Source organism: Stegostoma tigrinum, chromosome 17 (assembly GCF_030684315.1).
Source record: "Stegostoma tigrinum isolate sSteTig4 chromosome 17, sSteTig4.hap1, whole genome shotgun sequence".
Taxonomy (NCBI): Eukaryota; Metazoa; Chordata; class Chondrichthyes; order Orectolobiformes; family Stegostomatidae; genus Stegostoma; species Stegostoma tigrinum.
In genome coordinates, this window is record NC_081370.1 from 41,741,737 (window position 1) to 41,768,384 (window position 26,648).

The 26,648-nt window shown below is 41.4% G+C and overlaps 1 protein-coding gene across 3 annotated transcripts in view; it reads right to left on the reverse strand.

The window, feature by feature from the left end:
• LOC125459451 (doublecortin domain-containing protein 1-like) overlaps positions 1–26,648 on the reverse strand; it is a 484,037-nt gene that overhangs the window by 88,656 nt on the left and 368,733 nt on the right. For all 3 annotated transcript variants that reach the window (XM_059652117.1, XM_048545936.2, XM_059652115.1), the window contains exon 22: positions 4,101–4,223. In XM_059652117.1, the coding sequence (XP_059508100.1) occupies positions 4,101–4,223 (123 nt within the window). The remainder of the gene's footprint in view (positions 1–4,100; positions 4,224–26,648) is intronic.

Genomic DNA, 26,648 nt, shown 5'->3' on the forward strand with positions numbered 1-26,648 from the left:
CCTTTGCTGAGTACCATACTTGTTGCTGACATTGCAGTACCATGTGTATAGGATTTCCCCACCTCAGTTTTTAAACATAAGGTGGGTTTACTTCTAAATCTATTAGACAGAGCTGAGCTTGGCACCTCATCATTGATGTTTAATTTTCCAGAGGAGTTCAATTAAGAACACATTTTCAGGATCACTGTCCAATTAGGATTGGCAGATGGCTTCAGGAGTCAAGAGGTTGAATAGCATATGGTTTGGAAGGAGCAGTTGGTAACCTTTATTTTGGCTGCGTTCAGAGTACAGCTGAAGTGAAGGACACAATCAAAAAAGAGTAAAGTGGATATGAGTTAATGTGAAGGAACTAGTAATCATTTATTCAGTCCCAGCTCTGTATATTACAGCAGTCTGCAGGAACTTCTCCATCCAATAATGAGCCTCTTCATGAGAGCTGACCTCAGGCATTTCCCATTCACTATTCACAGTAGTGAGTGTAACGCAGTCAGCCTGGTGGACATCATAAAATACAAAGTCCCTGGTGAGGCTGTAAATCTGGTCCAATCAGGGATCCCTAGCTGACAGATATAAACAGGATTGCCAGGCATTCTGCTCACTCTCCAGAAGCTGGATCAGTGTCAAAGACTCTCTATGTATCAACAAAAGGTGACTTGGTGAGGGGATACAAGACCTTGTGAAGTTATTTCATTCACCTTTCATGATACTTTAATGCCACTCCAACCACCCACTTTACACTGGCTGCTTATGAGTTGAAATGTTGCAGATACTGTGGGGGGCCTATGCAACACAGGGAAGATTCTACTGCGCTAGCAAAGAGGCTTACAATTGTATCACTAAAATCAATTGGTTTCTCACGGCTATTGGGTAGATTGCTGGCTAAATAACTCACACAGATCATTTTCTAATCTTCCATACTTATAAAAAAAACAAACCTATCCTTAGCATTGGGCCCTCAAGATGCTATTTAGCCACAGTTTATATTGAAAATACCTTTATCTATTGTCAACCACTGGTTGAGTTTTAATAGACCAAATAATTGCATTTCTGCGAATTAAAACAGTAGTTTCTAAAATGGCCAACCGCTTGCATAATTATACCCGATAAATTCCAAAGCCATTGAAATGAAGTTAACCTCTCTAGAAAAAGCCATCAAAGACAATCAGTTTTTGAAGTCGTGAATGACCCATCTCCTGACCTGTTTACAAAACATCCAGATAGCCTGTGTATTCAAACGTGGAACAAGCCCCAAGATGCAATCATTTAGGAGAAAGGACCCTGGTGAGAAAGGAACTCTTCAAGCCACAATTAAATCATGTGTAACCCTAGACATGGAACCAATTTATCAATCTGTGTTTGGGTAACTAATCAGTTGGTGGGGGAAGACCATGACATGAACCTACAAATGCTCTTTGTATTTAAGAAACCGTTTTTCTCCAGACAGAGAACAGACCAAGTGATGCTGAGGAAGGCCCCAAAGTGGGCACTGTTATCTCTTTCTCTCCGGGTATTTACCTCTCCATCCAACCTGTAATTTTGAGACATTCCTGTTGTTTCAGCAGTTAGATGCCAAGGGCAGCGTCTAAAAACAGCTGCAGACTCCAGAAAACCAAGTGACTGTTATCTGTCAACATCTTTAAAATATCTCATCACGCAATTCAGAAGGTTCAATGGGCCCACACAACACATCCATTTACAGAAATCACATATAACTGATGCTGTGCAAAGATGTGCAGGTTAGGTGGATTAGCCATGGGAAATGCAGGATCACAGGGATAGGTAGGGAGGTGGGTCACAGTGGTATGCTCTTTGGACTGTCAGCGTGCACTAGGTGGGCCGAATAGCCTGCTTCCACACCGCCGGGCTTCTATGACTCTAAACAGAGAATGCTGGAGAAACTCAGCAGGTCTGGCAGCATCTGTGGTGAGAGAAGCAGAGTTAACATTTAGAGTCAGGTATGACTCTACTTCAGAACTGACAGGTAATGGAATTTTTTAATATTCTTTTGGCAGAGGCACAGTACAAAAGACAAAGTGGTTGTTGATGGTGATAAACAGAAAACAAGCTGTGACCTGGGTGTAAATTAATGTATGAAAGGGAAAGTATGGGTCCTCACTCGACTAAGAGCAAAGCAAAGAAGACACAATCAAGGCAAGGCTATGGGGTAGGTCCTGTTTAAAAAAAAAGTAGATTTGGCATTCTGTGGTCAGTTTCTGAAGTTGTTCAATTCAACTTTGTGGCCTTAAATCTTCAGCAGAAAATGAGACATTGTTGTTTGAGTTTGCTGTGTGCTTTGTTGGAAGAGTGCAACAGATACAGGACAGGAATGTTAGCGTAAGAGCAATATAGTTCAATGAGATGACAAGCAACCGGGAGATCGGGATCATTTCTAGGGATAGAGCAGAAATGTTCCACAAGGCTATCACCCAGTCTACATTTGGTCTCACCAGTGTAAAGGAGATCACGTTGCAGGCAGTAAACTAGATTGAAAGAAGTACAAGTGCTCCACCTGCACTGTTTCACCTGGAAGGTGTGTTTGGGACCTTGGATAGTAAGGTTGGGAGGAGGTGAATGGGCAAGTTCACTTATGCTAAGTTCATTCTCTCCTCATTACCCGAACAGACCAATAATTTAACTGCCTGATTCTCAACATTATTCTCCACAAGGAATGAGTGCCTTCATCTGATTACAGTATAGGCCACAACATTTTGTACTGCACAATTGTCTAACACACTCTTGATGTCAGAGACATTGTACTGGGAATACTGACTTTCAAGAAAACATGGCCAGAAACTCACATTAAAAATGAAAAAAAAAGCATAAGAAATATCAAACTCCTGAAATACTCTGAGGATTTCAAGGCTCTGTAGACCTCTGCAGGGTGTATCACAACTGTACTTCTTTTAGACTCAGAACTACTTCTTTCTAATCATTGTTCAAATGGAATTAACAAAAGCAGAACCTTGTCAGTTCTGCTACAATAAAATAGCAGCATGGTGCTGGCATTCTAATCAGCTTTTGTCTACTGCAGAAATCATCAGAACAGCTTTGGTTTAGTCATTCGAGTAGCTCAGGGCAATCATTTAATGTTTGAAATAAATTCAGCTGCTGAATGAATGATGATCCAAAGTGGAGATAAATTAGGGCGATCACCAGCTGAGGCACTGGACACCTCAATGTCAGAAGACAAGCACGGCTTTGCTACTCAGTTTGAAATTAAATCTCATTATGGTAGTGTACTTTGACAGGTAGCAACATCCCTTCTCAGTAATGACTCATAACTGTAGCAACTATATGACATAATGCATCAGAATTTGCTGCACATACAATGGCGAGCTTAATGGACCACTCTTGTTACTAGTGTGTATGGAAAAAAAAGACAGGAGCTTATTGCATGGAAGAGTTGCTGGATCATTTGAGTTGCTCCAGTGTAAACCTCACAGAAAACACAGGGCTTGTCCTCAAATTTTTCTTTGGCTGTTTTGAAACTGCTGGAATTGTTTCATATAAATATGAATTAAATTTATCAGAATGTTAGGGCTGCAGTTTCATAGAATCACGACCTTATTTAATGGTTTGTGATCATAACGTATCACATGGAAGCACACAAGGATAAATAATTGAATCCACAGTCTCACTCCTCTGATTGTTCTCAGAGGTAACTTAAATTATAAATTTATTTAAGTTTATTTAAATTATAATCCTTTTCCATTGTTCTCCTGCTTACTTATTGATCCTTAAATCTAATTGATAAAGGGTATGGCTTTGTTCTGGAGCCTGTCATTCAGTGAGGTCCAAGATATTTTGTGGTCTTTGTTATGCCTTTTTCAGTTCATAATTCCAGCAATTTGCAATATAGAAATAGCTGGGGTGAAAATTTCAAATATTGGAGCCCAAGATGCCCTGCTCCAGAAATTCTGAGTAATTACTAATACTTGAATCAAGAAAATAATTCACACAACATTAATTCCCATTCAAATGTGGAGCATCTCAGTGGGAAGGGTCAGTGAAGACAGAACTTTAACTTTTCACGTAAACACATTTAGTTTACAAGCAGGATATGTGAAATCTTCTTACTGATCATTTATAAGATGCATTACCTTTCCAGAAACTGCTTAAATTCAAGTTGATGCACCTTAATTGAAGGATCTCCTTGCATATCTTTGCTTGTCTGCAATTCACCCTTTCCTCTCTGTCGAATCTTGTTCCTTGCAGCATTATGGCTAGAAACAGAGAATTGGGTATTTATTAGAAACACATAGAAGGTCTCCTACCTTCTTAGGGTAGGTTTTGATTGAATTGCTTGTTCTCTGCAGCTCATTGAAAAGGTTAGTATGAAGCTAGGATTATAAAACAGAGGCGATAACAACAAGGCAAGGAAGTTATGCTGAACCTTAGCAAAATACTGATTTGACCTAAACTGGAATATTTTCTTAAATGAAACAAAGAACTGCAGATGCTAATGATCTGAAACATAAGCAGAAGTTACTTGTGAAACTCAGATAACAAAGTGTGAAGCTGGATGAACACAGCAGGCCAAGCAGCATCTCAGGAGCACAAAAGCTTGTGAAACTCAGCAGGTCTGGCAACATCTGAGGGAAGAAAGCAGAGTTAACGTTTTGAGTCCAGTGATTCATCATTAAAACTGCTTTTATCCCACAAATGCTGCCAGCCCTGCTTGATTTTTACCAGCAATTTCTGTTTTTTGCAGATTTTTAAATATTAGCTTCTGGTCGATGATGAATCAATGGAGAATTCAATGATTAATGCCATTGAATGTCATGAGATGGCTACATTTTCTTTAGTGGAGTTTGTGATTGCCTGGTACATATATATATAACACTCACAACGTATCAGCTGAGGATTGAATGTTTCTCTGCATTTGGTCATGGACTGCTTTATATCTGCACAGTAACAAATGGAATGGAACGCTGTAATCATCAGAGAACATTCTCACTTTGCTCTTTATAAAAGAGGAAAGATTACTGAAGCAGCCAAAGATGGCTGGGTCTAGTACTCTTACCCTGAAGAACTCCTGCAGTGATGTCCTGGGGCTGAGCTGATTGATCTACAACCACAGCCATTTTCCTTTATGCGTGGTATTATTCCAGCCTATAAAATTCCATTATCTGATTCTCATTGATTTCAGTATTTCAATTGGTTGAATGTCATCTTGAATTAAGAGTAGTAACTCTCTTTTCACCTCTGAATTCATTACTTGTTTTGGCCACATTTGGATAAGGCTGCATTGAGGTTTGGAGCTGAGCCACTAAGGTGGAATTCAAACTGGACTGATGAGCAGATAATTCCTGACAAAGTATTGTTTTATATCACTGGTGATGACACCTTCTAGCACTAACACTGATGATTGAAAGTAGACTGAGGGGTGATAATTGGCAAGATCATATTAGTTCTTTATTTGCAGATAGTATATATCTGTTCAAGTTAGTACTTTAAGTAGGATTGATATAGTAGTTGCACTAGAATAGCTGACTAGTGGCACATCTAGTTCTGGAACAAAAGTCTTCAGCATTACTAGTCGAATGCTGCACGGAGGCACTGCTGTGCCTAGTACACTCAGCCATTTTTGGTATTACATGAAGTGAGTCAAATTAACTGAAGACCAGTAGATGTGATGTTGGGAAATCAGGATGAGGCTAATATGGGTCATTCTCATGACAATTCAAACTGAAAATCATTGCAAAAACTTCAGCCTTGTGCTTTGCGCAATGTATATGGAACAAAAAGCATAGAGTAGCATGCATATGAAACTCCCTGATATAGAGGTATGTGTTAGTGAGATTGAAGGAATTGTAATGTAAGCTCATGTGGCTGGGCAGAAAGGCAGTTTGTGTAAATAGAACACAGATATTGCTCATCATGAGGTCTTCAATATACAAGTTGTAAATGAAGTGCTTTAAGAAAATCTTACTATAGGCTATGTCCAAATCACTCATTGTTGCATTTTTCCAATTTGAGTTAGCCTTTTGTCACATGAAGTTCATGGTGCTTAATGGACTATAGCTCAGAGCAGCTTTTCTCATGCAGTCTTCACTTCAATTCTGCCCAAAATCTATAATGCCCTTCTTACGGGATCAGCCAACAGAAGTGGCACAAGTACTTACCAGCACTGGGACCTTCTGGCATTCACGTTGAAGATGTAACACCTGGCTATTTACCACCTCCCTCCCCAGTATCCAAGGGCCCAAACATACCTTCCAGATGAAGCAGCACATTACCTCCACTTCCCACAATCTAGTCTACGGCATTCACTGCTCACAATGTGGTTTCCTCTATATTAGGGAAATGAAGCATTGACTGGGTGACAGCTTCACAGAATATCTATGAACTGCCCACAAAAAAGCTTCCAGTTGCCTGCCACAAACAAACAACCCTGTTCCCTGGCCAACGTCTCTGTCTCAGGCTTAGTGCAGTGTTCCAGTGAAGCTCCTTACTCCCATTGTCACTCGCATACAAACCGACATTTTCCCAGCTACCATCAGTTCTGAAGAAGGGTGACAGGACCTGAACCATTAACTCTAATTTTTCTTCACAGATGTTCCCTGACCTGCTGAGCTATTCTAGAAACTTCTGTTTTTGTTCCTGATTCACAGCATCCACAGTTCTTTTGGTTTCCATTGATTCCAGCTTTGCTACGGCGCCTTGATGCCACACTCAGTCGAATGCAGCCTTGATGTCAAGGGCTGTCACTCTCACCTCAACTCTGGCATTCAGGTATTTTGTCCATGTTTAGACCATGGTTGTAAATGGTTGGGAATTGAGTGGCCCTGACAGAACCAAAACTGGGCATCACTGACCAGGTTATTAGAGAGCAGGTCCTACTTCGTAGCATTGTGACACCTTCCATGACATTACTGATGAAGAAGAGTAGACTGATGGGGTGTTAACGAGCTGAGTCACAGTTGTGATAGACGATGTTTCTGAATGCGCATTCTTGGACATTGACTGATCCACTGATGAAGTGCTAATTGAAGCCAAATGGGTGGCATTACTAAATCAATGAGTTTATGATTATTGCAACTGCTCCTAGCAGGGCATCAAATTCCGATCTTCTCATTGCACCCAAAGAAAACAGTAACTCACACCAAGATAATAAAATGTGAGGCTGGATGAACACAGCAGGCCAAGCAGCATCTCAGGAGCACAAAAGCTGACGTTTCGGGCCTAGACCCTTCATCAGAGGCTCTGATGAAGGGTCTAGGCCCGAAACGTCAGCTTTTGTGCTCCTGAGATGCTGCTTGGCCTGCTGTGTTCATCCAGCCTCACATTTTATTATCTTGGAATCTCCAGCATCTGCAGTTCCCATTATCTCAGTAACTCACACCATCTACCTTTCGCACTGTGCCAGCCATTTTGTGCAGTTACTGTGTTTGACATCCAATTCAACGTGAGGAGGTTCTAACTTTGTATACTACTAACTGAGCTCTGAGCCCTGAGATGCTAGATAATGCACCTCTGTCCTTCATGTTCCCTTCTATGTTGCTGTGATGACTGTTCAGCCTCCCCACACTTTGTTTGAACCTCTTTATAGAATGGTGAATGTCCGCACTTTACCCACGAGCCTTTGAGAATTCCCAGGCCCTTGTTGGCTTTACACTTTCCCCATATACTGCTAGCATGCCCATGACCTGCAAAACCCTTCCCTCCTTTCCTATTACTTCTCTATTCCAGTGGGTCTCCCAGTCCCCTCTAATGTTCTAAGATCCTAACCTTCTATCTTGAATTGCCTCTTTCACTTCGATCATCCTTCATCAACCCAATTCAATGAATCCCTTCCTCACTTCTAAGGAAGGCTCACTGGATCTGAAACATTAACTCTGCTTTCTCAGACCTACTGTTTCTGATTCAGATATGAATTGACCACTTTCTCTTTTATTTCATGACCATTCCGTAATAAGCCCCCTTCTCTGTTATTGTACAAATCACCAGGACTAAGAAGGTAGGAGACCTTCTATGTGTTTCTAATAAATACCTAATCCTCTGTTTCTAGCCATAATGCTGCAAGGAACAAGATTCGACAGAGAGGAAAGGGTGAATTGCAGACAAGCAAAGATATGCAAGTCAGTCCATGGGTGGACCACCATTAGTCCATAACTCAGTCCCAGTGTGCGTATCTTCACAGTACACCACCTGCCCTACCCATAATCCCCAGCTTAGTTGCACTTGACCTGCAGGGTTGACCATTTGCAGACTGCAAAGGCCTGGATCAATGGACTCTGGCAGGACTGAGCTGACTTGGAACATTATCAAAAAGGATGGGTTTCACCTAAACTGGATGGGCACCAATATCCTGGCCAGGAGGTTTGTTAGTGCCACTGAGGAGGGTTTAAGCTATTGTGGCAGGGGGCAGGAACCAGAGCAAGTGATCAGCAAGTAAAATAACTGAGCAGAAGTCAGAGACTAAGGCCAATAAGATCAAGAACATGAGCAGACAGAGAAAGGTTACTAAACAATGGCAAGACTGGTAGTCTGAGGTGTATTTGTTTTAATGTGAGGAGTATGACGATAGGGCAGATGATCTTACAGCTTGGATTAGTACCTATAACCATGGTGCTGTGTCTATTACAGGGACTAGGATGAGAGAGTGACAAGACTGGGACCTTAATGTTCTGGGACATAAATATTTCAGGTGAGATGGAAAGGGATGTAAAAGAGATGGGGAAGTTGTGTTACTGAGAGGGGAGAATATCACTGGAGGGCACCTTGGACGGCTCATCCAGCAAGGCCATATGAGTAGAACCCAGGATTATGAAGGGTGCAATCACTTTGAGGGATATTACTACAAGTCCCCCAACAACCAATGGGTGATTGAGAAACAGATATGTGGACAGATTTTGGAAAAATGTGAAATAAATAGAGCTGTTATGGTGGGTGATTTTAACTCCCCATATACTGACTGGGACTTACTTAGTGCCAGGGGCTTGGATCAGGGGAGTTTGTTAGGTGTGTCAAGGACATTTTTTCGCAAACAATATATAAACAGTCCAAGTAGGGAAAGGGCCAGACGAGACTTGGTATTGGCCAAGTGATTGAAGTTTCAGTGGAGGAGCATTTCAGGAACAGCAATCATAATTCTGAAAGTTTTAAGTTACTTATGAGTAAGGATAAGAGTAATCATCGGTTGAAGGTACTAAATTAGGGGGCTAGACACCACAACATTAGGCTGGGGTCAGCTATTTCAGGTTAAATCCATATCTGGCATGTGAGAATCTTTTAAAGCCTAGTTAATTAGAGTTCAAGGCCAACACATTCCTGTGAAAATTAAGGATAAGGATGGCAAGATTCTGGAACCTTGGATGGCAAGAGAAATTGAGTGCTTAATCAAGATGAAAGGAGGCATATGTAAGGTTTAGGAAACTGAAGACAGACAAAGCCCTCCAAGAATACAAAGATAGTAGTAAAAAACTCAAACAAGATATCTGGAGGCCTCAAAGGAGCCATGAAATGTCTTTGGCAAACTGAATTTTAAAAAATGCCCAAGGTGTTTCATACATATATGAAGAGCAAGAGGGTAACTAGGGACAGGACAGGTACACACAAGACAAAATTGGGAATTTTTGCATGAAGCCAGAGGAATCAGATGAGACCTTTAATGAGTCTCGAGAGTGGTGTATCAATAGAAAAAAGGAGGGCATGTTGGATGCTTTGAAAAGCATTAAGTTGACAAGGACCTGATGGGATCTATCCCCGGATGTTGACAGAGGCAGATGATGAAATTGCTGGGGACATTTATAAAATCTTTGTATCCCCTTTAATCACAGAAGAGGTCCCATAGAACTAAGAATAGCTAATGTTTTTTTGCTTAAGAAGGACAACTGGGATAAGACAGGATATTACAGGCAAGTGAGCCTTATGTTAGTTGTAGGGAAATTCCTGTCGAAGATTCTTATGGAAAGGATTTAGTCACATTTGGAAAAATACCAGTGATAGGCAGCATGGCTTTGTGTGGGAAAGGTCGCATCTCAAAAACTTGATTGAGTTTTTTTTTGAGCAAGTGACAAAGATGATTGAGGTCAGGCAGAAGATGTCTAGATGGACTTTAGCAAGGCCTTTGACAAGATCCCTCAAGGCAGGCTGATACAAAAGATAAAGTCGCAAGAGATTCACAGTGAGTTGGCAAGGTGTGCACAGAACTGATTCAGTCATAGAAGAAATAGTGTTGGAAGGGTACTTTTCTGACAGGAGATATGTGACTTGTGGTGATCCACAGGGATCAGTGTTGGGGCTTCTGTTGCTTGTAATATTTGTGAATGATTTGGAGGAGACTACTGGTGGCCTGATTAGTAAATTTGCAGACGACAAAAAGATTGGGGGACCTGCAGATAATGCGGAGGATTGCTGCAGGGTATAAACTAGGACAAAGAAATAGCAGATGGAGTTTAATCCAGACAAATATGAGGTTATGCATTTTGGAAGATCTGATGCAGGAGGGAAGGATACAGTAAATGGCAGAATCCTCAGCTTGTATCAACATACAAAGGGATCTAAGCATACAGGTCCACAGTTCTCTGAAAGTGGCAACATAGTGGATAAGATAATCAAAAAGGCATTAGGCATGCATGCTTGTGGCACAGAGTACAAACATTGGCAAGTCATGTTGCAGCTGTATAAAACTTTAGGCCACATTTGGAACAGTGCGCCATCCTGGTGGCCACACTACCAGAAGGATGTGGATGATTTGGAGAGAGTACAGAAACGGTTTACTGGGATGTTGCCTGGTTTGGAGGGTATTAGCTATAAGGAGAGATTGGACAAAATTGGTTTGTTTTCCCTTGAATGTGAAAGGATGAGGAGTAACCTGATGGAGGTTTGCAAAATTATAAGAGGCATTGATAAAATGGATAGAAGGAGTCTTTTCTTCCCAGGGCAGAAATGTCAATTAGTAGGGCATACAGATTTAAGGTAAAAGGAGGTAAGTTTAAAGGAGATGTGACAGAGGATGATAAGCGGAGGTGGTGGTGACAGATGCAATAAAAATGTTTAAGAAGCATTTTGACAGATGCATGAATTGGCAGGAAACAGAGGGATATGGACTGCATAGATGCAGAAGGTTTTTAGTTTAGAAAGGCATCATGTGTAAGCACAATCTTGGTGGGCTGAAGGGAATGTTGCAGTGCTGTTCTTTGCTCTTTAGCATTCAATGTAAATAACGTAATAATACAGGCTGAAGTGCACACTTAATCAGAACATGTCCTCGCTATAGATTTTATGTATATGTTTTATGCAAAGTGAAACAAAGGATTATGGAAGTGCATCACAAACTACTTTCTGATGTGGCCCCATTTTGATTTGCCACTGTCTTAAGTTTGATCCCACTCATTGAGCTGGTTGGGTCCTGAAGAACATAATTGCTAAACTGAGTCTGCAACAGGTGGTGTGAGAACCAACATGAGGGAAAAATATATTTCACCGCATACTTTTCAATGTGACAGCTGAAGATGCATTTATCCAAGACAGCACTGATAAGAGTGACCATTGAATAGTCCTTGTGGAAATGAAGTCCCACCTTCATACTAAGAATAATCTCCGTCGTGTTGTGTGGGACTACCACCATGGTTATGGGACAGACTTCAAACAGAAGTTCAAGATTGGCTTCCATGATGTGCTGTAGGCCATCAACAGCAGCTGAATTGTACTCCAGCACAGTCTGTAACCTCATGGCCCAGCATATCCCCCACTCAATAATTATAATCAAGCCAGGTTCAATGCAGGAAGGTATACCAGGAGCCACACCAGGCAAACCTAAAAATGAAGTGTTAACATGGTGAAGCTACCAAACAGGACTACTTACGTACCAAACTGTGTAGGCAGCAAATGACTAACAGCGCTAAGCAATTCTACGAGCAAAGAATCAGATCTAAACTCTACAGTCCTACCACATCCAGACTTGAACAGTGATGGACAATTAAACATCTCATTTTAGGAAGAGGCTGTACAAATACCCCTGTCCTCAATGATGGAAGAGCCTAGCACATCAGTGCAAAACACAACACTGGAACATTTGCAGCAATCTCCAGCTAGTGGTGCCGAGTGGATGATTCATCTTGGCCTCCTCCAGTGATCCCCAGTGTCATAGATACCAGTCTTCAGACAATTCAATTTACTCCATGTGATATCAAGGAACAGTTGGAGGCACTGGATACCACAAAGATTATAGGCCTGACAACATTTGGCAACAGGACTGAAGGCTTGTGCTCGAGCACTTGTCGATCTAAAGCTCTTCTAGTACAGTTACAACATTGGCATCAACCTGAAAATGTGGAAAACTGCCCATGTATGGCCCATATACAAGAAGTAGGACAAATCTAACCCAGCCAATAATCGCCCTAGCAGTCTACGCTTGGCCGTCAGTAAAGTGATGCAAGGTATTATCAAGCAGATCGTTTTCAGCAATAGCCTTCTCAGTGACACCAGTTTGGGTTTCACCAGGGCCACTCAGCTCCTGACCTCATTACAGCCTCGGTTCAAACAACTCAATTCCTGGAGTGAGGTGAGAGTGATATCCCTTGACATCAAGGCCACATTTGGCTGAGCAGGGCATCAAGGAGCCCTAGTAATAGGTATCAGAGGCAAACTCTTTGCAGGTTGGAGTCATGCCTGACACGGAAGAAGATGGTTGTGGTTATTGGACATCAATCATCTCAGCTCCAGGGCACCTCTGCAGGAGTTCCTCAGGGTAGTGTCCTCGGCCCAACCACCTTCAGCTGCTTCATCAATGACCTGTCCTCTATCATAATAGGGGATGTCCACCAATGTTGGTACTGAGCATTGCAAATCTGTGACTCCTCAAATACTGATGCAGTCCGTGTTCAAATGCAGCAAGATCTGGACAACATCAAGACTTGAGCTGACAAATAGTAAGTAACATTCACTCCACACATATACCAGGCAACCATCTCCAGTAAGAGACTATTTAATCCTTGACATCCAATGGTGTTACCATAACTGAATCCGTAGTACCAATATACAATTATAGAATCCACACAGTGTGGAAACAGGCCATTCAGCCCATTGAGCACACACTGACCCTCTGAAGAACGCTGACCCATGCTCCTACCCTCTCCCAGTAACCCTGCATTTCCCCATGGCCAATCCACCTTGCCTGCATATTCGTAGACATTGTGGGTAATTTAGCATAGTCATACATCTCACCTGCACATCTTTCGACTGTGGAAGGAAACCAGAGCACCCAGTGGAAACCCACACAGACACAGGGGAATGAATAAACTCCACACAGACAGCCGCCCAAAGATGGAATCAAATCTGGGTCCCTGCATTGTGAGGCAGCAGTGCTAACCACTGAGTCATTGTGCTGTCCCTGGAGTTTATCATTGACCAGAAACTCAACTGGGATCACCACATAAACACAGTGTCTACAACAACAGGTCAGAAGCTGAGGATAATGCAGCAAGTGATTCACCTCATGGCTCCCCAAAGCCTATCCATCATCTGTAAGACTCAAGTGAGGAGTGTGATGGAATACTCCCTACTTTCTTCATTGTGTGCAGCTCCAACAACACTCAAGAAGCTTGATACCATCCAGGACAAAACAGCCCGCTTGATTGGCATGACATGCACAAACAATGCTCCACCACTGATGCTCAAGAGCAATAGTGTGTACTATCTATAAGATCCACTGCAAATATTCACCAAAGTTCCTCAGACAGCAGCTTCCAAACCCACTATCACAGCCTTTACCATCCTGACTCGGAAATACATTGCTGTTCCTTCACAGTTGCTGGGTCAAAACCCTGGAATTCCCTCCCTCGGTGCATTGTGGATCTACCTACGGCATACGGACTGCAGAAGTTCAAGAAGGCAGCTCAGCACCATCTTCGCAAAGGCAACTCAGGTACGAGCTACAAGCACCAGCCCAGCCATTGACAACTAAGATCCACAAGTGAATTTTAAAAAGTGAGATCAGGGATGAGCAGCAGGTGATGCCCATGTGGTATTAATAAATAATTATTAAAGGAAGACTTGAAAATGATTGTGACCCCCAGATATGACAAAAAGCAGATTGTCAATCAACAACATAGTTACATTTGGTATGTTATTATTATTTTTCACATATAGATCAATAAATAATGCAGCATATAAATTCTGGAGCAGAAGTCAGCAGTTCAACCTCTTGAGCTTATTCTGCCATTCAGTACAATTGTGGGCTGATCTCATCTTGGCCTCAATTCCACGCTCCTGTCAGCAAAGCACATTATAAAAGCATCATTTGATGTACTTGCATAAACATCAGCCAAGCTCTTCATTAACCATTGTGGAAGAAGACTCAGTGTTCCTTCCCTCCCTACCTCCTCTCAGCCAACCCATCCTTCATATCCAAACCAGCCACCACTGATCAACCTTTAATTCCCTCCCCATTACTCATTTATTTCCACCTCTTCTTCCAAGCTTCCCTCCCACTTAGATTTCTCCAAAATCTCCTCTAGAACTGGGCTGTTAAACCTCAAACTATCCCTTTTCTTCCAAAATGCAATGCCTCACACACTTCTGCATTAAATTCCATCTGCCACTTCTCCACGCTCTTGCTGGCCTACCTGTTGCTGTCAATCACTAACATTCTCACTCTGAGCCACACTTCAAAATGTGGTCGTTTCAGCAAATTCTGCAATTTTACTCTGTATTCCAAATCCAAGTTTGAGTTTGAGATTGATTTATCACAGTCACATTTGTCATATTTACAGAGATACAGTGAAAAGAGTTGTTTTGCATGCTATAGAGTCAGATCGTACCATATAAAAGTGCATCAGGGTAGCAGAACAGAGTGCAGAATAAAGTGTTACAGCCGCAGAGAAGATGCAGAGAGTTCAGAGTTAATATTTGAGAGGTCCATTCAAAAGTCTGATAACAATGGGGAAGAAGCTGTCCTTTCATCTGTTTGCACATGCATTCACACTTTTATACCTTCTGCCTGACCGAACAGGTTGTAAGAGTCTATAACTGGGATGAGCGGCGTCTTTGATTATGTTAGTTGCTTTCTTGAGGTAGCAGGAAGTATAGATGGAGTCAGCAAATGGATGGCTTGTTTGCGAGATGGACTGTGCTATGTACACAATTCTCTGTAGTTTCTTGCAGTCTTGAGAAAAGCAGTTCCTATACTACACTGTGATGGATCCAGATAGGATGCTTTCCACCGTGCATCATTAAAAATTGGTAAGAGCCTTTGTGGCATGTCGAATTTCCTTAGGCTCCTGAAGAAGTAGAGGTATTGTTGTTTTTGCTTGACCATAACATTGATGTAGGTGGACCAAGGCAGATTGTTGGTGATCATCACTCCTAGGAACCTGACGTTCTCGACCATCTCCACCTCACCTCCACTGATACAGACAGGGGCGTGCCCTCGTCTCTGCCTCCCGAAGTCAATGACCGGATCTTTCATTTTGCTGAGGCTGATGGAGAGACTGTTGTCTTTTCAACATGCTGCTAAGCACTCAATCTCTTTCCTGTACTCTGTCTCATTGCTGTTGAAGATCTGACCTACGATGGAGGTGTTGTCAGCGGGTTCAGGCAGAATTTGGCCACTCAGTCGTGTATGTATAAGGAGTCTAGTGAGGGCCTGAGTACGCAGCCTTGCGGGGAGCCAATGTTGAGGTATATGGTGGAGGAGGTGTTGTCACCCATACTTACTGATTACGGTCTATGGGTCAGACCTTGACACTGTCACGTACCCTAGATGGAGAATTCTTAATGCTAGCATTAGGAAGTGTTGAGAGTGAGAATGCACAGTGGTCCATTCAAAAGAGAACTTTGTTCAGCTCAATAAAACAAAAACAAAACCCCTTTGTCTATGCATGTCTATACAATGGTTGATTTTGTGCACTCAACGATCCTTGAATATTTTAGCCAAAAATGCCAAACCTTTTGTACTTACCATCACATGTCACTGAAGTCAAAACTGCCCTGGGGCAAACCTACTAATTAATAGAATCATAGAATAAGAAACTGCTAAAAGCCTTTGTTCACCTCCTAATGTAAGCAAAAGATGCTATTAAAATTACCACTTCAGTGGTATGCACTGCCTTCATCTATTCCCACCCGCTTACATAGCAACATGATATCAAGAAGGAACAGCAGTACACAGTCCAGTTCAAACTTACACCATTCAGACTGTGGAGCAGAAAAATAATTGGGCAGCAGCTTGCGAATTCAAAACATCAGAGAAGAACACTAAAGTTTGAAGGAAGTTCTCCACACAGCTTGGGTTGGTGCCTAAGAATAGAGTTCAGCTCACCATATGGTCAGAATCAGAAAATGAATTTAATAAATCTGTCTTTGACTATTTCCAAAATGGCCTTTCAGTTTGTTACAGATATTTCCAACTGTTCGCCCTGACATAAGCAAGAGAATTAGGCATTGCAGATTTCAAAACATGCATGTTGTTCCTGCTTTGTGAAAAGAATGTCTGTCTCCTTGGAGGTAATGATTTATTTAAAAGTAAAAATTCAGCGCTAAAAACACTTTCTGGCTCCTTTTTTTAGAAAGCTCGTGTTCTGAAAGTGTGTTGATATATGAACCCATCTCAAGGTCATCACAAAAGTTAAAGATTTAATCATGTTACTCAAAAGTGATCAATTCCCAAATTATTCGGGTTAATGGAAAACTCTGGTCCTGTTTCTGCACTTAAGAATGCACTGCTATTCATTAAAAAGAACTCAAAGCTACAAGTTGTCAACATTTAACTCTCCTGGCTGAAGCTCTAACCCCAACACCTCCACACCCATCCCCACCCCCCCACCACACACACACACTCACACACACACACACACACACACACACACACACACACACACATTCAGACAAACATAAACAAGCATGGATGCTGTGGATGGAGAAAAAAAGTACTGGGGAAATACAGTTTGATAACACCAGTCCACAGGATTTGATGAGGTGTCCTTTTTGACCTCTGAGCTTTTCATTCAAAGTTCTTTCAGTGCTTTTACTGCAGACACAGGACAATTAACAAACTAATTGTTCAGTCTATCCTTGATAGTAGGAACTGCAGATGCTGGACAATCTGAGATAACAAGGTGTAGAGCTGGATGAACACAGCAGGCCAAGCAGCATCAAGGGAGCAGGAAAGCTGACATTTTGGGTCTAGACCGTTCTTCAGAAAATCTTCATTTTCTGAAGAAGTGTCTACACCCGAAACATCAGCTTTCTTGCTCCTCTGATGCTGCTTGGCCTGCTGTGTTCATCCAGCTCTATAGTTTGTTAGTTTAGTCTTTCCTTTACTGGTTAGAGGCAATAGCTTATTGTGGGAGAGAATTTATAGCCAACTTCCAGGCTTCAGTACATCATTGCAGAGAGAGAGAGAGAGAGGGCCTCTCTCTTTTGTAGCCTGGAAGATTCTGCCCCCATACTGTTCATGGACTCTGTTCACCTGCCCAAGAGCTAATTAGAGTTGTCGTCGTGATCTGTGTCATTTAGACAAAATGACTGACAGAAACTGGATAATAAAGTGTGAAGCTGGATGAACACATCAGGCCAAGCAGCATCATCAGAGAAGGGTCTAGGCCCGAAGCATCAGCTTTTGTGCTCCTGAGATGCTGCTTGGCCTGCTGTGTTCATCCAGCTTCACACTTTATTATCTTGGATTCTCCAGCATCTGCAGTTCCCATTATCTCTGATAGAAACTGGATTCAGCCACAAGAGGGCGGTTGCACCAAACAACATAACACTAGCTGTGGCACCAGATTGGTAAACTCCAGCTAGACTACTCTAGGTTAGCAACTGATGTTTCAGTGCTTAAAATGCAATTATTTTCAGCAGGATGCCTGTGATAATATTTATTGACTACCAATGCTAGGGCTATGAGAAGTCTTTGCTGTATCTTAAATTTATGTCACAGTACAGACTGAAACTTCATTTTTTTCACTTTTGTAAATGCGATGGAGGGCTCTAGCATGATAGGTCTTGAACCTTAAGTAGAAAAAGGTAAGCTTGCCTTCTGCTTATTTAAGTTGGAGATCTGTATACAGATAAATTTATTGTGCCTGGTCATCCAAATGCCTAATGATGCAGAGCTGTCTCATCTTCAGTGAGTTTTTTTCATAAGCGGTTAAAAGTGCTCGTGATCATACTGTCACCATGGTATAAAATGGTAGCTGATATACTGATGGTCTGCCATTATCAAGCTGTATCACTTATGATAGGTCCCATATAGAAAAGTACTAGTACTGAACAGTTCAATGAACTTTTAGTACAGCACCTGGTATCGACATATGTACATTATAATCACAATAACTTGCATGTTTCAGCTCAAGCTCAGCAAATCGGATGAACTACAGCAAACTTCCATCAGCGTGTAATGCTGCAAGAGAACAGAGTTCAGTAAGATGGAGACTATGAGTTTATGCCTTTAGTTGACGTGCTATGAAACACTGATAACATCGTGAGCATGACCTTTAAAGATATACTGCACATCTGTTATTGACACAACACACCAGGGTTGAAGAGAAGAGTCACCAACCTGGCAATTCTGCAAAAGGAAGACAAAGTGTGGAGTTAAACCCATCAAAAATTGTACTTGTCTAGAAATCGACCCCTCACTTTTTGACTAAATATTTAATCTTAGAAACGTAACTTATACAAACATAATATCAGGCACACTGCTTTTTCTCTTGATACTGTCTAAGCTAAGTACGCGCTATATAAATGCAGCCTACAATTTTTGTTCTTGTAAGGCCAAACATTAACAGGAACTCAATTGCGCCTTACAGAAATAAATCCATTAAGGCTACCAATGAGCCATGCACTGGCAATTCAGTTATGGGAATATAAAACTGATTGTCAGGTAACTTGAAATAACCAAATTCATACATTTTCTGCTCATGTCTAAGGGTTCTCTTTACTCCCACCTTAGTGTGTACGAATGTACATATTGCACTGCTGGCAATCTGCACCATCAATTCAAGAGATAAAGAACAAGTAGATAACAATCTCATATGTGTCTTCAACCGCTCAACAAAGACAAAAATAGTACACCCTCATTTTTCCCTCTGGTATGAGATGATATGATATAGGAGGCAAGCCAGGAAGAGTAATGTCCACTTAGAAGAACAATATGATACACAGTAAATTAAAGAGAAGAACAGAGTGGTATTTCCATATCAGAGACAGTCACAGGAGCAAATGTGAAGTAGTTGTGTTTACGTGACTGAACATGTCAAAAATTTGTTTAGTTTAAACTACTCAGAAAATATTCAGAAACGTTTTGTTACACAGGCTGGTTAGTAACATACCTGATATTAATTTCCATGCATCAGAGATTTCAATTTCAGGATCAGCTTTGCTTTATGGAATAATTTATAACAGCAGCATTTTCTCAGAACTGTACATTTAGTGTGGGATGAACCAAATTCAAAAATATCAACTGACTAGAAATTACCTCCCTTCTTCAATTCACTCTAAAATGAAGATTGTGAAATGTAGCTTTGTTACTGTTACAAATTGGGATTTTGTTAGGACAATAGAATACTTAGCTATCCAAGTGCACTTGCTGCCAATATATTGAATATTGCGCCAATAGATTGGTGAGAGGTGGCTGAGGGGGATATTTTGAACCAGCAGAGAGTTCCCTCCAATTTTCACTAACTCCAGTTTTGCTAGGGCTCCTTGATTCCACACTTGGTCAAAAGCCCCTTTGATGTCAGCAGCAGTCACCCTCATTATCACCTCTGCAGTTTAGCGCTTTTGGTCATATTTGGATTGTAATGAAGTCAGGACCTATTTGGTTCTGATGGAATCAAAGAAATGAGCATCAGTGAGTTGATTATTCTTTTGCAAATACTGCTAACCCTGTCTTATCTCCTGTATATTGATTCATCTCCCCTTCCTTTGTCTCCTCACTTCATGTTCTGGGTCTGCCTATTCTCCCCCAGCTTCTGAAACACTCTTTGAGAGACCACACCTTTAGCACCAGCTGTAAAAGCCCCGGAACAAGAGCAAAGCCTACTGCACTTTGCAACCTTTTTATCAAAGGAAAGGTATACTGGCATTGGAGGCAGTTCGATCCCAAAGGGCGACCTTCCTGATGTTTATAAAATCCTGAGGGGCATAGTAAATAGCCAAGGTCTTTTCCCCAGGGTAGAGGAGTCCAAAACTAGAGGGCATAGATTTAATTAAAACCAAAAGAATTGCGGATGATGTAAATCAGGAACAAAAACAAAGTTGCTGGAAAAGCTCAGCAGGTCTGGCAGCATTTGTGAAGGAATAAACAGAGTTAATGTTTTGGGTCGGTGACCCTTCCTCAGGACTGATGGTGGCTGGGAAAACGTCAGTTTATGTGCAGAAAAGAGGGAGGGGGATGGGATAGGGAGTAAATGATAGGATAGAGCCCAAAGAGAGAGAAGAGCAGTCGGACAGTCAAAGAGTTAATAATGATCAGGCTGGGAGGGGGAATAGTTGTTAATGGGATTTAACAACTATTTAACAACCATTTTCCCAGCCTTCATCAGTTCTGAGGAAGGGTCACCGGACCGGAAGGTTAACTCTGTTTTTTCCTTCACAGACGCTGACAGACCTGCTGAACTTTTCCAGCAACTTTGTTTTTGGACATAAGTTTAAGGTAAGATAAGGAAATATTTAAAAGGGACCTGATGGGCAACTTTCTCGCACCCAGGATAGAGTGTATATGGAACGAGCTGCCAGAGGAATTGGTAGAGGCTGGAGCAATTACAACATTTCAAAGGCATTTGGATGGGTATATAGATGGGAAAGGTTTGGAGGGATATAGGCCAAATGCAGGCAAATGGGACTAGTTCAGTTTAGGAAACCTGGTCAGCATGGAAGACTTGTGCTGAGGCCCTGTTTCCATGCTGTATGACTTTGACTCTACCGCTCAACAGCAATTTTACGCATTGGTGTGTTGATACCAATGTCGGAGTACACTAGAACAGCTTGCTCAGGTCTTGGCTAGTTTAGAACACATCATCAGTACTATTGCTGGAATGTTGTCAGGGCCCTTAGCCCTTTCCATTATCCAGAGCCTTCAGTGTCTGTGCCATTGGGACCTCCGGAGGAAGCCACGATGGAAAAACCATCCAGCACTTCTGGCTGAAGATGGATGCAAATACTTCAATCTCATCTTTTGTGCTGATATTCTGCACTTGCCTCTTAGTTGTTTATTTATTTACCATCATCCCTAACTGAATGAGCAAAGAAAAGCTACAGGGAGTATCGGAGGCTGAAAGGTGACCTGAGAGAAGTTTATAAGATTATGTAGGGCATGGGTAAGGTGAACAACCAAGGTCTTACCACCACCCCACAACTCTACAGTGGGGGAGTCCAAAACTAGAGGACATAGGTTTCAGGTGAGACAGGAAATTTTTAAGAGGGACTTAAAGGGCAATTATTTCATGCAGAGGGTGGCGGATGTATGAAATGAGCTGCCAGAGGAAGTGGTGGAGGGTGGTACATTTACGACATTTAAAAGGCAAAGATGGGTACATGAATAAGAATGGTTTAGAGGGATATTGGTCAAGCGCTAGCAATTGGGACTGGATTCATTTAGGATATCTGGTCGGCATGGACAAGTTGGACTGAAGGATCTGTTTCTGTGCTGAGCAACTTTATGACTATTAAGCTTAGATCTGCTCTGTTGGTTGTGGCATCACTTAACCAAATCTATTGCATGGCACTTCCCTTGTTTAGCATGTTAGTAGCCGTGTTATACCTTCACCAGTTTGACAGCTCATATTTAGGTATGTTTCATGCTGCGCCTGGCATGTGCTTCTGCATTTGTCTCCAACAAAGGACTATGCAGTGGTCACTCTTACCAACACCATCATGGATGGACTCAATTGTGACAAGTAAATTGGTGAGGTCTTTATCACAGGGATTTTTCCCACATATTGGTTCCCTCCCCACCTGCTGCAGGCTCAGTCTAGCATCTGTGTCCTTTTGGACTTGCTGGCTATGTCAGTAGTGGTGCTACTGAGCCACTCTTGTGATGGGCTTTGAAGTCCTCTGCTCTTCAGTTCCCTTTGAAAGAGATTTTAGAAAACTAGCCTCTGTCTTCTCATTGAAGACAGTCATGTTATTAACTGAAATGAGCTTAGCTTAGTTATGAGGAAAAGCTCTGTAAATGCTTATAATTGAAGGTACGGGCAGAAAATGTACAATGGATAATACCTGAAAACAGATAAGTTTGCGTTTGCTGTCCTTTGTTGAAGCTGTAAAGTTGTTGCCAAATCAAAACTGAGTTTTGTTTGTCTGGTTTTTCACTGATGGCATTTCTTTCCTTTTTCTGGCCGAGCTCTGTAACTTTTTCTAAAATATATTGTTGCCCATGTAATTGGCTGGCATATTGAAAAGACCTAATTTCTTTTAAGGGAATTTTTATGACTGTCTCTATTGAGGGGTAGATTAAGGATTTAAATGTGGACTTTTAGTTTCAGTAAGTTGAGGTTTAGATTAGATTAGATTCCTTACAGTGTGGAAACAGGCCCTTCGGCCCAAGTAGTCCACACCGCACCTTGAAGCATCCCACCCAAAACCATCCCCATTCCCATATAACCCACCTAATCCTGAACACTACGGACAATTTAGCATGGCCAATCCACCTAGCCTGCACATCTTTGGACTGTGGGAGGAAACCGGGGCACCGAAGGAAACCCACGCAGACACAGGGAGAATGTACAAACTCCACACAGGCAGTCGTCCGAGGCTGGAATTGAACCCAGGTCTCTGGCGCTGTGAGGCTGCAGTGCTAACGTCTAAGCCACCGTGCCGCCCTGAAAGGTTGTTTACTATTTTATTATCCCTGTGGTTGTTTACAAATAGGGCTTAGACATTTGACCCAACTAGGACATTTGCGCAAAAACATATTATTGTAGACACTCAGCAGGTCCAACAGCATCTGTGGGGAGAAAGCAAAGATTTGGGTCAAGTGACCTTTGTTCAGAATGTGCACCATCTGCAGTTCTTTGTTTTATTTTCAGAAACTTTTATGTGCTTACAAACAATGCGAAAACTTTTGAGCTAGCAGAGAAGTAAGTAAGAATGCCCTGAGGTTTTTATGGAGGTAACGGCTGAGGAAAGGAGTTTTCCTGGCATCTGGATGATATTTATCCCGCAGTCATCATTAGTAGAACAGAGATTTTCTTGTTTTTGTTTGTGGGGCCTTGCTGTGTCTGAGTTGGCTGCCAAGTTGTAACCATTACATGAATTTTTAAAAAATAATTTTAACTCAATAGATTTTAAAAAATGCTTCACTGGCCAATAATCAGTCAAAAAATGACATAGAGTAAAGGAGACATGAGGATAGGTGACTAAAAGTTATCCAATTCGTTAGAAGCATATTTTGAGGAGAGGTGTGTAGAGAGCAAAGATTAATGGAGGGAGAATTGTATCAAAGTTTGGTTAGACCACATCGATAGTACTGTGTGCAGTTTTGGTGGTCATTTCTCAGGAAAGCTATTATTTTCATAGTGAGAATGCAATAAAGATTCACTAGACTTGTTCCTGAGATGGCAGACCCATTTTTGGGGAGTCTAGAACCAGTGAGCACAATTTTAAAATGAGAGGGATGTCACTTAGGTTTGAGATGAGAAGAAATTATTGTACTCAGTTGGCTGTGAAGCTTTGGAATTCTCTACCACAGAGGGCTGTGGAGCATTTTTAAGGTATAATTGATAGACTTCTGATTACCAATGGCTTACAGGGGTATGGGAATGGAGAGAGTAAAAAGCATTGAAGTATTTGATCAGTCTTGAAAATATTGAATTACAGAATTAGCCTCTGGATGGCTGAAGGCATGGTGCTGCACAGTGGGATGAAGGAAATTAGGGATATACAAGAGCCTAGAAGTGGGCGTTTGAAGAATTTTATGAGGGTTTTTAGACTCAGGAAGGTTACTGCAATAGGGAGAGGCAAGGGAATGAAGAGAAATTTAAAAAGTTGAGATAATAGTGAACAAGGAATTGATGTAAGTCAGTAATTTCAAGAAAATTGGGCGACTAATGATGTGAGCCTCTGATTTCAACACGACAGCAGACTGCTTCATATGCAGTTCATTATGTCTGTGGAAGTTTTAATCATCACTGGGGTTGAATGATTCTGCTTGAACTGAACAGAGCTGATAGATTTCTCAGTATTTCTAAGAAGGTTGTTGATAATAGTAATAAGTGTGTTCATTATTACCACCAGTCTGTACTGTCTTCAAACCACTTTTCAATTCTTTACTATATCTTGCATTTGTTTGAAGTATCAGTTTATTGCTCCACAATAGCTAAGTCCATGCTTCATCCATTTATAAGCTAGTTAGGTTCACACCATGCAGTTCGTGGGCTGCATATTAATCTGTACATGTCTCTCACACTGCTGATTCTAAAAGTTCTTTGTGTTCATAATCCGCCATTGAAGCAATAGCCCCTTCCTTAAATAATGATAGGGACTAAACATCAAAACTATTTCCATTTGTAGCAATGTGTTTGGGATATTTTGAGATTAAGGAAGGAGTTATGGAATTATACACCTTTCTTTCCTTACAAACCTCAAAGCCCACTGTATTCAAATAGGACAAAGAAACAATTAAGATATTTAATTGTAAATAGAGCTGAATTGGATTCCTGAGATGGCAATCTGTGTTTGCCATGTCAGGAATCACAAGCTTATTTTAAAAAAAATAATATGCACCTCTGACTCTCCCCATCTCATTCCTGTGGCCGCAATATCTTCTTAACCAGGTGCCTGAGATCGCCCAGGAGCCTGTAATACTTCAATGGCTTCTGGGCTCAGATGATGAATACCCGAACAATGGATTAAGAATTGAGAGATCAGAAAATTGATGCAAAACTCTTGTGAAATTAACTTACATTTCAGAATCAGGTTACTTCAATTCTGCAACAAATTCTGTGCAGTTGGGCAAGAGCAGCAAACAAGTCAGAGAAGATCTCCTTCGACTCATTAGAGAATGCCTTCAATATGACTATAAAATCCATTTGCATTGAAACAAATCCAATGTCCTTAATGTGGGAGATTGCACATGCTTGCAGCCATTTTTCATATTGTAAGCTTAAGGTATTTCATTATGGAGAGGTGGGACATGTTTAGCATTTTAAATATGGATACCACTGTGTAGTTCAGAGTCTTCTTCAGTATGTGTAGCTATGGCATAAATTCTGCAATGGGTCAGGAAACTCAGCAGTAAAACAGAGCTGCTTTCTCCCCAAATTGAGTATAGGAGTTGGGAGGTCATGTCACAGCTGTACAGGACATTGGTTAGGCCACTTTTTTGAATACTATGTTCAGTTCTGGTCTCCCTACTAGAGGAAAGATGTTGTGAAACTTGTAAGGGTATAAAAAAGATTTACAAGGATGTTGCCAGGGTTGGAGGATTTGAGCTATAGGGAGTGGCTGGGGCTACTTTCCCTGGAGCTTAGGAGGCTGAGGGGTCACCATATAGACAATCATAAGATCATGAGGGGCATGGATAGGGTGAGGGTCCAAGGTCTTTCCTTCCAAGGTGGAGGAATCCAAAACCAGAGGGCATAAGTTTAAAGCGAGATGGGAAAGATTTTAAAGGGACCTAAGGGGCAACTTCTTCATGCAGAGGATGGTGTGTGTATAGAATGAGCTGTCAGGGGAAGTGGTGGAAGTTGGTATAATTACAATATTTAAAAGGCATTTGGATGGGTACATAAATAGGAAGAGTTTAGAGGGATATGGGCCAAATGCTGACAAATGGAATTAGATTAATTTAGGATATCTAGTCAGTGTGGACAATTTGGCCCAAAGGGTTTGTTTCCATGCTGTACAATTTTATGACTCTAAATGTCTTATTCAGCTTGGTTTGTGGGCATAGAAAGGGATTACATCTAACATGATTCTGTATATCTGTCCCAGAACTCTAATAGTTCTTCGCACATAAGCTATTGTAATTCCGTGCCTACTGTCACCCAAGGAGGTTCTTGGATCTTTATGTCCAAATTGAGCTGCACGCATTGTTACTCTATGGTCCCCAGTGTTTGAACATTGAGTAATACACTACATGTTTGAATGCTAAGACTTTGTTTGTTATTCATTTGCTTATATTACAAATAATCCAAGTCCTCTTGAAAATCAATTGATGCATCCCTGTTCTCCACTCTTCTACCTTTTCTTGGATCTCTACTAAATGTACAACTCTATAGACAGTTCTGGATCTGATCGGAGTTCTGTACTTTGTCTCTTTTGCATTCTGTTTTGTAACAAGATTTTTATCCAGTCCTTTGTTCTATGTTCTGATAACTTATAGTTTTATTGGAAATTTCTCATTTGGAACTTCACCAACCACTGTCTGAGAAAAAGTCTAAACTACTTGATGTACTATTGTCCTACTTACTGCCAAAAAGTATTAAAGAAATAACAGGAAAGATTTTCCCCTTCTCAACATGTATCAATTTGTTTCTTACCAAGTTAATGTTGTAACAGTGAATCCTGTTACGGTCTTTCAGCATAATTTCCAGCTGTACCTTCTTCATTTGGATGCATTTTACTTGATTATTTAGTGTGCTCGTTTTGCTTAGCTCTTCTGATGGTTTAGAGCACCACCAAGTGTAACACAGGAGTATCCAGACTTAAATTTAGTTTATATCTTAATCTGATGTCACTGGTTTGACAGCAGGGCAAGA